The sequence below is a fragment of the Silurus aristotelis genome, assembly GCF_946808225.1.
Source record: "Silurus aristotelis genome assembly, chromosome: 15".
NCBI lineage: Eukaryota > Metazoa > Chordata > Actinopteri > Siluriformes > Siluridae > Silurus > Silurus aristotelis.
Genome location: NC_139588.1, coordinates 20,871,183 through 20,885,398, shown reverse-complemented (window position 1 = coordinate 20,885,398; position 14,216 = coordinate 20,871,183). Strand labels below are relative to the sequence as shown.

General features: G+C 38.1%; 1 protein-coding gene across 3 annotated transcripts in view; it reads right to left on the bottom strand.

The window, feature by feature from the left end:
• fam184ab (family with sequence similarity 184 member Ab) overlaps nt 1-14,216 on the bottom strand; it is a 138,427-nt gene that overhangs the window by 58,460 nt on the left and 65,751 nt on the right. For all 3 annotated transcript variants that reach the window (XM_083562448.1, XM_083562449.1, XM_083562450.1), the window contains exons 7-8: nt 7,060-7,182; nt 1,293-1,454 (exon numbers count right to left, since the gene is read on the bottom strand). In XM_083562448.1, coding sequence (XP_083418574.1) covers nt 1,293-1,454; nt 7,060-7,182 — 285 coding nt within the window. The remainder of the gene's footprint in view (nt 1-1,292; nt 1,455-7,059; nt 7,183-14,216) is intronic.

Sequence of the window (14,216 nt, the reverse complement as noted above, 5' to 3'; positions counted from 1 at the left end):
ACACACACACACACACACACACACACACACACACACACACACACACACACACACACACACACACACACACACAGTAAGGACACACACACGCGCATCCATTTTTTGTACAAAACTACATTACATTTGTCAGGACCAGAAAACTGTAAGGACACACACACACACACACACACACACACACACACACACACACACACACACACACAGATCCATCTTTTCTACAAAACTACAGTATATTTGTCAGGACCAAAAAACTGTAAGGACACACACACACACACACACACACACACACACACACACACACACACACACACATATCCATCTTTTCTACAAAACTACAGTATATTTGTCAGGACCAAAAAACTGTAAGGACACACACACACACACACACACACACACACACACACACACACACACACACACACACACACACACAGAGATCCATCTTTTCTACAAAACTACAGTATATTTGTCAAGACCAAAAAACTGTAAGCACACACACACACACACACACACACACACACACACACACACACACACACACAGTGCTATAGAAGGTCATGGAGAGAGCATGTTCTTGTGGTCGGGGAATTAACACTTGTAATGTTGGAGTCTTGCTATAATGAAGTGTGCTGCTCCTCACCTAAAATCCCTAATTGATCAGAGCACCATGTCCCTCTCTACTGATCTCATTACTAATGTCCTCAGAATCACTATTTATGTCACAATGAAGACAGGACTGACAGCCAGACTGCATATATCATTTATAAACACGCCCCACCCAGAACCTGGGCCGACGCTCACATCCTGTCTGGATTTCGCTGCTGTAACAGGTCCGTCTAAACACCACAAAAGTGTTTTTTATGTAAAAAAAAATAATTAACAGGGAGTAATCACTAATTTCAAAATGCACAACGTCCATCCATCCGCACTTTACATAAGCACTTTACCCTGACATATATTTTAAATATATAATTATCTTAATAATTATGTGTAATTTTAACAGGCAGACAAAATTATTTTTGTTTATGGTTCTACCAAAAAAAATATACTTTATAACTTTATATTTAGGTATAATTTCAACATAGCAATGGTCTATTTAACGGTTTCATAGATTACCCACAATGCACACACGCTGATACTGTGACAGCTCTATATATTCCTCCCTATAGTCTATATTTTATTGTATTGAGGTATATTATATTGCATTGACATGCGTATAATATATTATATAAAGTATAATTATATAAAATTACGTGGCTGCATTCTGAAGCTCTTGTGAGAAAAGATCAGACCTGAAGTGCTGCGAGGAGATTGGTGGTCTCTCTTAGTCTGGCCCGCGTAGCATCCAGCTCCTCCAGAAGCTTCTCCTGAGCCTCCTTAAGACTCGAAATGTGTCCCTTAGCTGAGTCCAGACCCTGCTCTCCTTCTTTCACCATCTCCTGAAGCTGGCTCACCTACCAAAAAGCATGAGAAAGAGCAAGTGAGGGACAGAAAGCGACATAGAGAGTTCTTAAAGATCCACATTATAATTGTGTGCAAAAGTTTGCACATCCCTTTAGATCAAATCTTAGACACTGTCAGGTATTAGATGTCTTTCTTTATCGTCAAAAAGATCTACAACTGTCCAATAATCAACTGTGATAAAGGAATATATATTTGAACACTTTCTGTTTATGTTCAAATATCGGTCATATATAATATATATGTCAGTAAACTATGAACTTCTTGTAGTCTTTTATTAAATTCCTCCTTTTAGTTTCCACATCCAGACCCATTAGGGGGTTGGTCATCATCTCCTAATGTTAGATTCCTTCTGTGGCCTAATATTAGAGAATATTTTGTTCAGACACAAGCGTACAGAGATGGTTGATTTATTTAGTTGAGGTCAGGATGACCCATGTTAGGTATTTACTGTACACAGTAAATACCTAACATGGGTCAACCTGACCTTATGCTAGGAAACAAGATATTTACAGAGAGCAGTAAGAACAAAATGATGATAAGGATCCTATCACCAAACGTGTGTGAAACAGGTTTTTTTTCTTCACAATAATGTCCTCAAAAAACACAAATCTACATAATACATGACTCAAAATTATCTCAGAACTATTTCAATGTCCCCAAAAGACTCCAGTCCACATAATCCATGACTCAAACCTATTTCAGTCCCAGTTCAATCTCATTGTCCCCAAAACTTCTTTTTATTACTATACATGTTTAAACCTTTTTTGGAAAGAATTCTCCAAAATACAAACATGAATGATGTTTAGGGCTTTTCAAAACTTCTCCAGGATCTAAAAAAGTCATCTGACTTAGGTTAATATGCTTCAGAGCATGATAGATAGATAGATAGATAGATAGATAGATAGATAGATAGATAGATAGATAGATAGATAGATAGATAGATAGATAGATAGATAGATAGATAGATAGATAGATAGATAATTTACAATCATGCCGTTTGGCAGACGCACTTATCCAGAGTGACTTAGCGAAAACTGAGCAGGGGAGGGTTAAGGGCCTTCCTCAAGGGCCCATCAGTGGGATTTGAGCCTGTGACCTTCTGACCCAAAGTCCAATGCCTTAACTCCTGAGCTTCCACCGCCCCCTAATTCAAAATTAGAAGAGAGTTGTGCGATTATGTTCCTTAAATTTTCTGTAAAATGTGATATAGAAATAAGAAATGTGCCACATCTTTTTATTGAAACTAACAACTTTACTTTCCATTTATTTATTGGCTTATTTCATGTAACATTTTCATTCTTGTTTTCAAACAAAATTGTGTATGGGTTGATACACAATTGCTGTGTAGCTTTCCAGACTATTAGGATACAACCTCAAAATTATGCAGGTTTTAAAGCTGACAAAATATTGTGCAAATATCAGATAATTACAGAATACAAGTTCTAACATCAGACATCTGAAACAACAACAGTTCCAATTATTCGGTATCTAAAGGGCGCTTTTCGGCTCGTCTCTCTCATAAACTGCAAATAGGATCATCCCTGGAGCGATTCGAGCAGTAATCAGGAAGCATGGACGAACTCCATTTCCCTTGGTGTCCTTTCTCCATGCCTGCGATATCCTGTTGGAATTTCACCCCATGCTTCATGCATCACCTACTCCCCTGCAGTTTCTTTATAGGGAAATAGTCTAAATGCGAGTGTAAGATGTTAGCCAAAGAAGCAGATAAGTTGCACAATAACGAGTAGCCAAACTCTTGTCCTGATTTTTACCACTGCTATCATTCTGCAGTTTTGAGATGCGAATGTAACCTCGCCAGAAATGTAGCAGACGTTGTCAAGGCATTTAGGATTCCTTGGAAATGACACTTTCACAAGCCACCAAATGTATGATGTGTAGATCTGGTCAAGACCAATTTACTCTACAATACAATACCAATAAATTGGGTAATAATCTTTAGGTAAAAAATTATAAATTGAAGTTACATGTATAAACTTTCATATGGTACCATTTTCATTGTTCTACCAGACTTTGTCGAGAAGTTACGAGACTTTATGTTCATGACACACAAATATACCTGTGTATAGGTCATTATAAATCTTTATTGTGAAAACCTTCCCCCATCCAGCACCTTCATCCCCTGTTTTCTAATTCATCTTATCGAAATATTTAAGAATTAGCACAATTTTACTCAGAGGTCGATAATTTAGTAGACCAGTGATACTTATTTCCCCTCTGAGGAATGATATCGGATGCAAACTTTTGCAATCGAACGGCAAGGTGTCACTAACGTCATTAGCCTTGCAGATGTTCTACACCTGGCTCTACTGTTCCTATCAGGCTCTTGTAATGAAAAGAAAAGAGGAACGATGCCACAATAGTGTTGAATGAGGAACCAGAGAGCAATAAAGAGTCGGTGCCAAAGTGGAGTCCTTGCCCCGCAGCATTGGTGGGACTTTGTGCGACACGCAGCCAATTCCGAGAGCGAAGAACCCATTAAAACAGCAAGAGTAATGAGACGCAAAACACACACCGCTGAAATTAATCACTCTGAAATGGGCCCTGCTCGTTCCGGCCACCAGAGAGCTACAGATCCACCGCACAAAGCTTTGGAGAAACGGAGCTGAAAACGACGAGCTCGAACGACTTAAACTCAACCATTCAAGTTTTGCAGTAGATTATTTAAAGTTTATTCGAGCCTTACTTTAGAATAGCGTTAGAATGAAAGGGTTTCATTCAAAGGAAGTCATTGGATCGGAAGGTCACAAGTTCAAATCCCACCAAACTGCCACTGATGGGCCCTTGAGCAAGGCCCCTAAACCTCTGCTCAGGTATAAGTCACTCTGGATAAGAGCATTTGCCAAATGGCATAAATGTAAAGGTAAAAGACATTTACTTAGACGAGCCAAAAATCCAGAAAATGGACGAAGTGCTAATAAATTACAAATGCTTCCTGACATTTTACACATGGACAAGTATTATAATAAAGATGACAACCACAGAGATATTTCTGTCAAATGATAAGAGCACCATCACACACATCACTAACACTGAGCTAGATAAAAAAAACAAAAAAAACAGTTTAACCACTTACATAACTATTTTACCACATACTCATTGTTTTTTTTCCCCTTTTATCCTTTTTAAAAAAATAATAAATAAAAAAAACATCTATGTATTTAAAGCCATAGCATGCTCAAGGTTTACATTAGTTTTATCACATTACAGGACATTACAATTAGTTCATTTTTATAGACTGTTATATTATTATAAATTTTTTTTATATGTCTGTGTAATACTTAACCATTTCTCAATTTTCCCAATGTTGTTTTTTTTTATATTGAGTAATTCTTAGATGTTTCTGGTGTCTGAGAGCTAACAAAACACATTTTGTTGTATCACTACAACAACAACAAAGTAATTTATTTTTTTTTATTTTTTTTTGAGGGTTAATTAAGGGTTTTTCTTAAAAACCCAGCAGTGGCAGCTTGGTAGTGCTGTAATGAGCTTTTGCTTCCAGTCCAAAGAACACCTTAACCACTAAGCTACCACTTTTCATCTGGCTCAGCTGGGCTAAACTTGAAAGCCAATACCACAGTGCTGTTAAATTCTCAAATCTGATTGAAGAAAAAATAATACATTTTCATGATATTATAGTTGTATTTATTGTATACTACTATATTGATAAACTAAAGATACTACTACAGTACCTATAGATGTATCTATAGTAACACCTCATCCTCTTGAATTTGTATGATGGAAGATCTACTCTAAAAGGGCATTTTCTTTAATAATATACCGTATTTCTATCAAATATGCGGTAAGGGTCTCCAGTGCAAACATTGAAACTACAGGCTGATAAAAGAGATCATGGAGGATGATGACTGGACTGGACTGGACCCTTAGCTAACAAGAAGCCTATAGAAACTCAAATAAACACTCTACAACTGTGGTGAGCAGTAAAAGCAGAACTTCATACACAATAGCAATAATTGAATACGTATCCAGTACTGTTTGGAGTGAGATCCAAAAAATTAAGTTTGGGAAGTTTTGCTACAAGATTTTTTTTTTAATCAATGTAGTAATTGTCGTTAACTCAGACGTTTGCAGGGTGGCTTTTAAACATTTTCCTTGCGGGAAATTGAAGAAGCTTCCGGTCATTGATGTGAAAGGATCAAAACAGTTTTACTGCGTTCAGTCAGCATGTCCTACGAGCTTTTAGGAGGCACATCCCAAACAGCAATGGCACAAGTCAGCTGACACTAAACTTTCTTTCGCCTTCTACCATTAGGGGTCGCCACAGCGGATCCTCTGCATGTTTGATTTGGCACATGTTTTTACGCTGGATGCCCTTCCTAACACAACCCTGCCCATTTATCCGGGCTTGGGACCGGCACTAAGAGTGGCTGGGGTTGGTTCCCTGACTGGGGATCGAACCCGGGCCACAGCGGTGAGAGCGCCGCAGCACAACCACTAGACCACCAGGGGACCTGACACTAGCAAGTGCAAATCGAAAAAACCCACAAACATGTACATATTTCTCTGAGATTTCTTCTCTACTTTTAAAGTCTCATTCACCTCATCGGCATGTCTCGATAATCTCCTTCTTCTCTGAGTCACATATTTATCTGATTTTTTTCTGTTCCCATACCCAGTTTAAAAATATCAATTGATTTTCTTGCTGTTCATGTTGAGGTTTTCGTTGGGAGTGATGGCAATGGACAGAATTAGAAATTAGTTTATTACAGGGACAGCCCATGTAGGACTTTTGAAGACAAAGCGAGGGAGGTGAGATTGAGATGGTTTGGACATGTGCAGAGAAAGGACATGGGGTGTATCAGTAGGAGAATGCTGAGGATGGAGGCACCAGAAAGGAGGAAAAGAGGAAGACCAAGAAGGAGGTTCATGGATGTGGTGAGGGAAGACATGCAGGTAGTTGGGGTGAAAGAGGCAGATGTAGAGGACAGGGGGGTATGGAGACGGATGATGCGCTGTGGCGCCCCCTAATGGGAGAAGCCAAAAGAATTGATTTTCTTGCACCTTGATGAAATGTCTCCTCATTTCTGATACCACACACAGTTTATGTTTTCCTGGCCTCTGATGTTTAAGTGCTACTGTTTTACACCTCACATATTTAGTTTTTCATATTAATACTGCTAAAGTTTGACTTACTTTGCTTATATATAGTTTAATGCGTAAAGCTCGCATATTGCTTGGCGCACAAGTGAATGTTATATTTTTGCCACATAGGATTATTTTTAGGTCTTATTGCAGAATGTTAAGCTTGATTATATTTTATAACTAAATATCTCTACATAACTATTAGACTACCACTACTGAGATCAATAATGCTGAAATTAGTGCTAAGTAATGCTAAATTATATTAGCATAAGCTAATTTAATGCTTAGTCAAGCTGGCCTAAGGTAATTTTCTCAGAGATTTCTCTACATACTTCTCCACATGTTCCTCCACTATATGGTTAAGTCCACCACCATATCAAGCTACACCAATGTTTCTCTTCAGACTGTACACTGTACAGTATCTCACGATTTAAAGAAGTGAAGGGTTCGAGGATAAACTGTAGATGCTCTCACCTCGCTGTTGGCCAGGTTGAGTTTGATGGTGAGCTCCTCTCTCAGGCTGTTCAGCTGCTCCCTCAGACGGTTCTTCTGCTCCTCCAGCGAGCTGCGTTCCTTCTCGAACTGCAGCTCCATCTCCTGAAGACAGAAATACAGCACCGCAATGAGAAACACACTCTCGATTCTGCGCAATACTGAATGCTGAGAATAGTGAGTAAACCTCCTCCTGTAGATTTTATATATATGAGCATGAGCACCTGAGCATAGGACTGGTTCAGTGCATCCAAAAAGAATTTACAGCGATTGACTTTTTCCACATTTTATATTACAGCCTTATTTCAAAATGGATTCCTCAAAATTCTACAAACAATACCCCATAATGACAACATGAAAGAAGTCTTTGCAAATCACATGTACATAAGTATTAACAGCCTTTGCTCAATACTGTGTCAAAGCACCTTTGACACAAATTACAGCCTCAAGCCTTTATAGGTTTAATGCTACAAGCTTGGCACATTTATTTTTGGGCAGTTTCTCAGGAGTACATTTTTGCATCTGATCACCATCACTGCACACCCCAACATCATTTAGCTGTAATAAATGAACATTTGGTGACACCCAAATGAGGATGTGGTTCCCTCTTAAGTCTGGTTCCTCTCAAGGTTTCTTCCTTATGCCATCTCAGGGAGTTTTTTCTCGACACAGTCGCCACCGGCTTGTTCATCAGGGACAAACTTACACTTATAAAGAACATCTTATTCATTCTTTATTACCACATTATCCATGTAAAGCTGCTTTGAGACAATGTTCATTGTTAAAAGCGCAATACAAATAATGATGAATTGAATTGAAAAGTCAGGTGTTCCAATACTTTTGGCCATATAGTGTAAAAGCTGGGGAAAAAGAAAAACTAGCTAGTTGTAGCCAGTGTTAGTCAGGTGTCCTAATACTAATGGACAAACGATGTGCATTCATTCGGTAATACTTTTTTGAACGTAAAAAAAAAAAAAAAAAAAAAAAAACAGCACGAAAAGGATGAAACAGCATTTTGTGATTTGATTAATATTTATATTCCTGCATTTAATTTGAGGAGAAGGTGAAGCACCTTTCAGTGCAATATTTTGCGTTCTGTGAAATCGCCGCGTGGGACAGTAATTAAGTGTTACTCACACGGATATTTTTGTAGCCGGGTGAAGGTGTAAATGTCACCGCCATCAACAAGTCTGATTTTAAAGGAATAAAACGGCGTACTGTCTGGTGTTTTAAAATCCCAGACTCGATTATGGCCTCAGGAATTCGATGTAAACCCCAAACACGTATAGTAAATGTTGATCTGTGTACAGAAACACGTCGTAATTCCCGATTACAATCATACAGTAGATCAGATTTGCATTTTGCTGTCGAAGCAGGAACGTTCAATCATATATTGTGCTGCGTAATGAAACGCACTGCTGCATTAAGCCGTCATTTTTCACGTGTAGCACGTACAAGTACTGAGTGGGAGAAAGATATTGCGAGAAAGATACTTAGAGTATTGAGAGAGAGAGAGAGAGAGAGAGAGAGAGAGAGAGAGAGAGAGAGAGAGAGAGAGAGAGAAGACACTGAGAGAAAGACAGTGCGAGAAAGATATTAGGAGAAAGTGAAAGACATTGAGAGAAAGAAAGCAATTGAGAGAGAAAGAGAAAGGGAAAGACATTGAGAGAAAAAAAAGAAAAAGAGATCAAGAGAGAGATAGACATTAAGACAGAAAACAAGATATTAAATGAAAGACAGAGAGAGAGAGAGAGAGAGAGAGAGAGAGAGAGAGAGAGAGAGAGAGAGAGAGAGAGAGAGAGAGAGAGAGGGGCACTGAGAAAGACACTGAGAGAAAGACATTGAAAAAGAGAAAGAAAGGCATTGACAAAGACATTGAGAGATAAATAAAAAGACATCAAGAGAGAGAATTATTTTAGACAGAAAGAAAGACACACAGAGACGGAGAAAGAAACTGAGAGAAGAACATTGAGGGAAAAATCTGAGAGAAAGAGAGAGAGACATTTAGAGAGAGAGAGAGAGAGAGAGAGAGAGAGAGAGAGAGAGAGAGAGAGAGAGAGAGAGAGAGAGAGAGAGAGGCACTGAGAAAGACACTAAAAGAAAGACCGGCATTGAAAGAAAGACATTGAGAGAGAAATAAAAATACATCAAGAGAGAGAATCCTTTTAGAGCGAAAGAAAGACACACAGAGACGGAGAAAGAAACTGAGAGAAAGACACTGAGATAAAGACACTGAGAGAAACATCTGAGAGGAAGAGAGAGACATTTAGAGAGGGATAGACACTGAGAAGGAGAAAGACATTGAGAGAAAGAGTGATAGTCTTTGAGAGAGAGAAAGAGAGAGAGAGAGAGAGAGAGAGAGAGAGAAAGCTATTGAGAGAAAGAGAGAGAAAGCCATTGAGAGAAAGAGAGAGAGAGCACAGGAGAGAGCAGGTCTGAGTAATACTGCTAAATAACGGAGAGTGTGCACAGCTACACTCGTCCACATCTGGCAACCGCAAATAAATTGCCATCCCAAACTTCCAAGCAGTGAAATATGCAAATATGACCCCATGCATAATTATTAGCACTACATCTATCTTTGCAGTGTGATGACATCAAAGCACAAGACCAGGCTTTAAGTGTACCACAGAATATACCACAGAAATCAAATGCACACAATGTTTTAGTTCCCCCGAAGGTACCTGCTCTACACCATGCGCCGTTTCTCATCGAGCCTTCTGGGTCCTTGTCATCGTCCACCGCCAAAGTTCAATCTCAATACTCAAAAACACAAAAGCACTGAGGTAAAGCGAAATGAACAGGTCACTTGAGCGCATTGAACCTCCCAGAAGCCTTTGTGGCAAAACGATGGCGGATAATGGAACCATTAATGTCAGTTATCTAAATATACATTTAATAATTTGATATATGATTTATTCCCTTTAAAATCCTTTAAATGAACCTACATTACCTTTCATTTAAAAGTATTGAATCAATTATTTGATAAAGGTAAATTACAATAATATTTTATCAATTTACTGTCCATATTGTGCTCAAAACTCGCAAACATGCACCAAGGTTCAAATTTCTGTAACGAACTATAACGGTATAATAACCTCCAATCTTCTGGGAAGATGTTCCAGTAGATTTTATGGAGATCCATTCAGCCACAAGGATGTTAGTAAATCGAGGCACTGATATAGGTGGTAGCTTAGTGGTTAAGGAATTGGATTTTGGATCTGAAGGTTGTGAGTTAAAATCTCAGCCACACCCTGGGGGTTACGAGGCGCTTAACCCCACAGCTGCTTGATTGTATGAATGAGATAAATGGATAAGAGCATCAAATGTAAAATGTAGGTGTGGTGAGGAGGCCTGGGGTTCGAAGGTGTTTCAGAGCTCTATAGAAGGGGGATCTTCCATGCAGTCAAAAGATCTCAATTATACAACTGAGCAACTATAGGGATAAGGACCTTGCTCAGGGGCCCAAGAGAGGCCGCTTAGGGTGGATAAGATTTGTATACGAGACCTTCAGATCCAAAGTCCAATGCCTTGACAACTAAGCTGCCACTTCTTACAAGGAGATGATGTACACATATGGCTGGAAAAGGCAAGTGTCCCAATAATCTTGTCCATATCGTGTATATAAATATAATAAATAATTAATTGTCCTCAACCTAGGCATCAACTCTATTCATGATATGGGATCAATGTTTAAACCGTTTCTTTTCCCAGTCTATTTCTGGAAGCTTCCCCACACAGTGCCTGAATACATTTGTGAGTTGTTTGGATACAGCTCTGTAAAAAAAATCCTCGAAGTGTTCTCCCATGGTTTCGAAGACTGCCTCCAAGCTTGGGACGGAGCTGACAAGCCGTCAGAGCTCGGGATTTTGGGGTGGGTGGGGGGGTGTAACGGAAAGAGATGAAGAAGAAGAGAAATTCCAGGTCTGGTCTGAAAATAGCCATCGTCATTGTGTTGTCTCTGTCTGACTCGGCGCTCGGCTTCCAAATGCAATCCCTTCTCCTTCATTATTTATCCAGCCTTCAGTTCCACTCTCTCGCCATTTCCATTTCTGAGAGCCGCGGCTGATAAGCCCAAAGCAGATACCGCGCTAATGTGATTCGCCGATTTAGTGCTGCGGCTGCTCAGGCGTCCTGTCCTCTGGCTCTGTCCCTCAGGATAAGTTGCAGCACACAAGGCAAAAAGGGTTGCAAGATACCCAGGTGCGGCATCAGAGAAGATCAGCCATGCCTTTATAAAGACCTGCCTCGGGGACTGCAAAGAGACGTGTTGACGTTGAAGAGGCAAAGAGCACGACACCCGAGACTGACTGGGTTTTGGGGAAGAAAAAGATAACTATAAATAGATTTTATAATTTTTAATTACATTTCTTTCTCCTCATTGACAATGGTTGCCATTTATTGCAAAATCCAATATATATATATATATATATATATATATATATATATATATATATATATATATATATATATATATATATATATATATATATATATCGATATATATATATATCGATATATATATATATATATATATATATATATATATATATATATATATATATATATATATATATATATATAGCAATTTTCATCCATGGTGCAAAATCCCGCTAATCTGATCTAGCACATGCTAAAACTTTATCGTTATGGTTAAGTTTAGCTGAACATTTCAATTCCCCCAAAATAGTTAATCAGCTGAGACGTCTGTTAGCAGTTTAGTTGTAAATCACACAAAGCAACCTGGAAGCAGATTCGGGTAGTTCCCTGACTTATGATAGAAATGCGTTCCGATGACCTTATCGTAACCCTGAAAAAAGTCGAGGCCTGGCCTACCCAGGTGATCAATATGGGGTAGTTTACAGTCATTTGTTGATAATTGAACAAATTATAGTATTTAATGCAGCAAAAGAGAGGAATTTCCAGAAACAAAATGTATAAACTTTACAATAAATATATTATATATATATAAAAATATATATGGTGCTGGTCCATTTTTGGCCTTGTAGGCAAGCATCTGTGTTTTAAATCTGATACGTGCAGCTACTAAAAGCCAGTAAAGGGTGCAGCAGTGGGGTGGTGTGGGAGAACTTGGGCAGATTGAACACAAGTTACGCAGCTGCGTTTTGGATTATTTGCAGTGGAGGAATAGCGTTCAGGGGTCGACCTGCCAGCAGAGAGCTGCAGTAGACCAGTCTTGAAATGACAAGAGACTAAACAAGCACCTAAGCAGCCTTTGTGGACAGAAATGGTCGAATCCTTCCGATGTTGTAGAGAAAAAATCGACAAGAACGAGCCACATTAGCGACATGTGAGGAGGACAAATGATTATCCATATTCCGTCTTCTCATTGGATCCGACTTCACCATACAACAAGCTGATGAGGGGATTTTTCAATGGAAATAAATTGTAACATCTGGACATTTATATATTTGTTTGGTCAAATTACATTGCAGAGTTTGTTGCATAGAAAACCTACAAAACCTACATGCATGTGTCTCTCAAAACCATACCTCAGTGACTTTGTGTTGTGATAGATATCAATGTCTAGAGGAATGAATTTACCATTAGGTTTTATGGGATATGCCTGGTATCATTATTTATCAGTTTATTTATTTAATTCTGACATACACATAGTGTCTAGTAGCTAATAAAAGAATCATCAAATTATATTTATACTATATCATCCACTCCAAAACAAGATCTACACTGAAAAAACTTCAAGTCAAGACAATAGACAATTTTATTTCTAGCCATAAAAAACCTTATTCATTTTATTTAAAAAATAAAATACTGTGCGAGAATATATTATGTAAGATTACCGTAATTTCCGGACTATAAAGCGCACCCATATATAAACCGCAATAATTTGACAAAGATTTTTATTTTAAACATAAATAAGCCGCACCTGTCTATAAGTCTACACTGAAACTAATGAACTTTACACAGGCTTTAATGAAAGACAGTGTCTGTTACACTGTGTAACGGGTGAAATATGTTGCGGCTCCTTTAAGAGCAGAGCGGTATTTTGGGAATAGGCTGCCGCCGCATATTACCGCTATTACTGCATGTGTGCAAGACCGAGGAATATGTCCTTATTATTTTCTGATGCTCAGTTCTACGTTTTTTTGACTAACCCGTAACGCTGTTGCCAAGAAAAATAAAAAAGCACGAATTTTGGAAACCTGTCTGTGCTTATATGATTTCTGTTGCAACTGGAGTTAGCGAGCTCTCCCTTCACCCAGACTCAACGCGTTACAACGGCTTGTATCTAAACAGTAGCCTACCGAGAAAGTCATTGTTCACTGTCCTTCTCCTTCCTTTCACAAATATTTCTCTCGGGAGTTTATCTTTTGGCATCGTCGTGCGTTTAAAATTGTTTTTTTTCTCCCGATGCCGTGCAGCTCAGAACACGGGTGAGGTGCGTTTTTTCGTTTCCGTTCGGAAATTTCATTGGTCTAATGTTATGGGGTTCAGTTTTTTGGCTTGAAGTTTGTGAAACCGGGAAAAACCCAGGAAAAATTCATGAATAAGCCACTTTCAGTTTCTCATGTTCAATATCTTTCACCGTTTAGTAAAGAAAAATACATTCAATAATGTTTTATGTTGCAGTACGTATTTTGAGAAGCAGCAATTATTGATTTGGCTTTGTGTTTGCATGGTAACTACTGTGTGTTACATGACCGTCCACATTTGAATAAATAACTGTTGACAATATGCAGTGTGATTTAAATTTTAATATTGTTTTTATTTGTAAGTTTAAAAGCTTTGTCTCGTTTTAAGACAGAATATTTTATTACGATTCTTAAATGAAGAGGAATTCTCTTGTTTAGTACCTCAGGTTTTTAGATCTTTTCACACAAATAAAAAAATTTAATTAAAAAAATCTAATTAACAAGCTAGTTTTAAGTCGATTACACTAAATCGACTGCTTGGAATGTGTTTTTAATGCTAATTTTTAAGATATATTATTCTTTTCCAAATTCATATGTTTTCTTAATTTAAGAAATATTAAAAAGTGTAATTACCCTACTGCACTACTGCACAGAAAGATAATTTGACTTGCTTCTAGTCTGCTTTAATTATGCATATTTAGACGGTTAGATAAAACTATATATAAATATTAAAAAAATGTGACA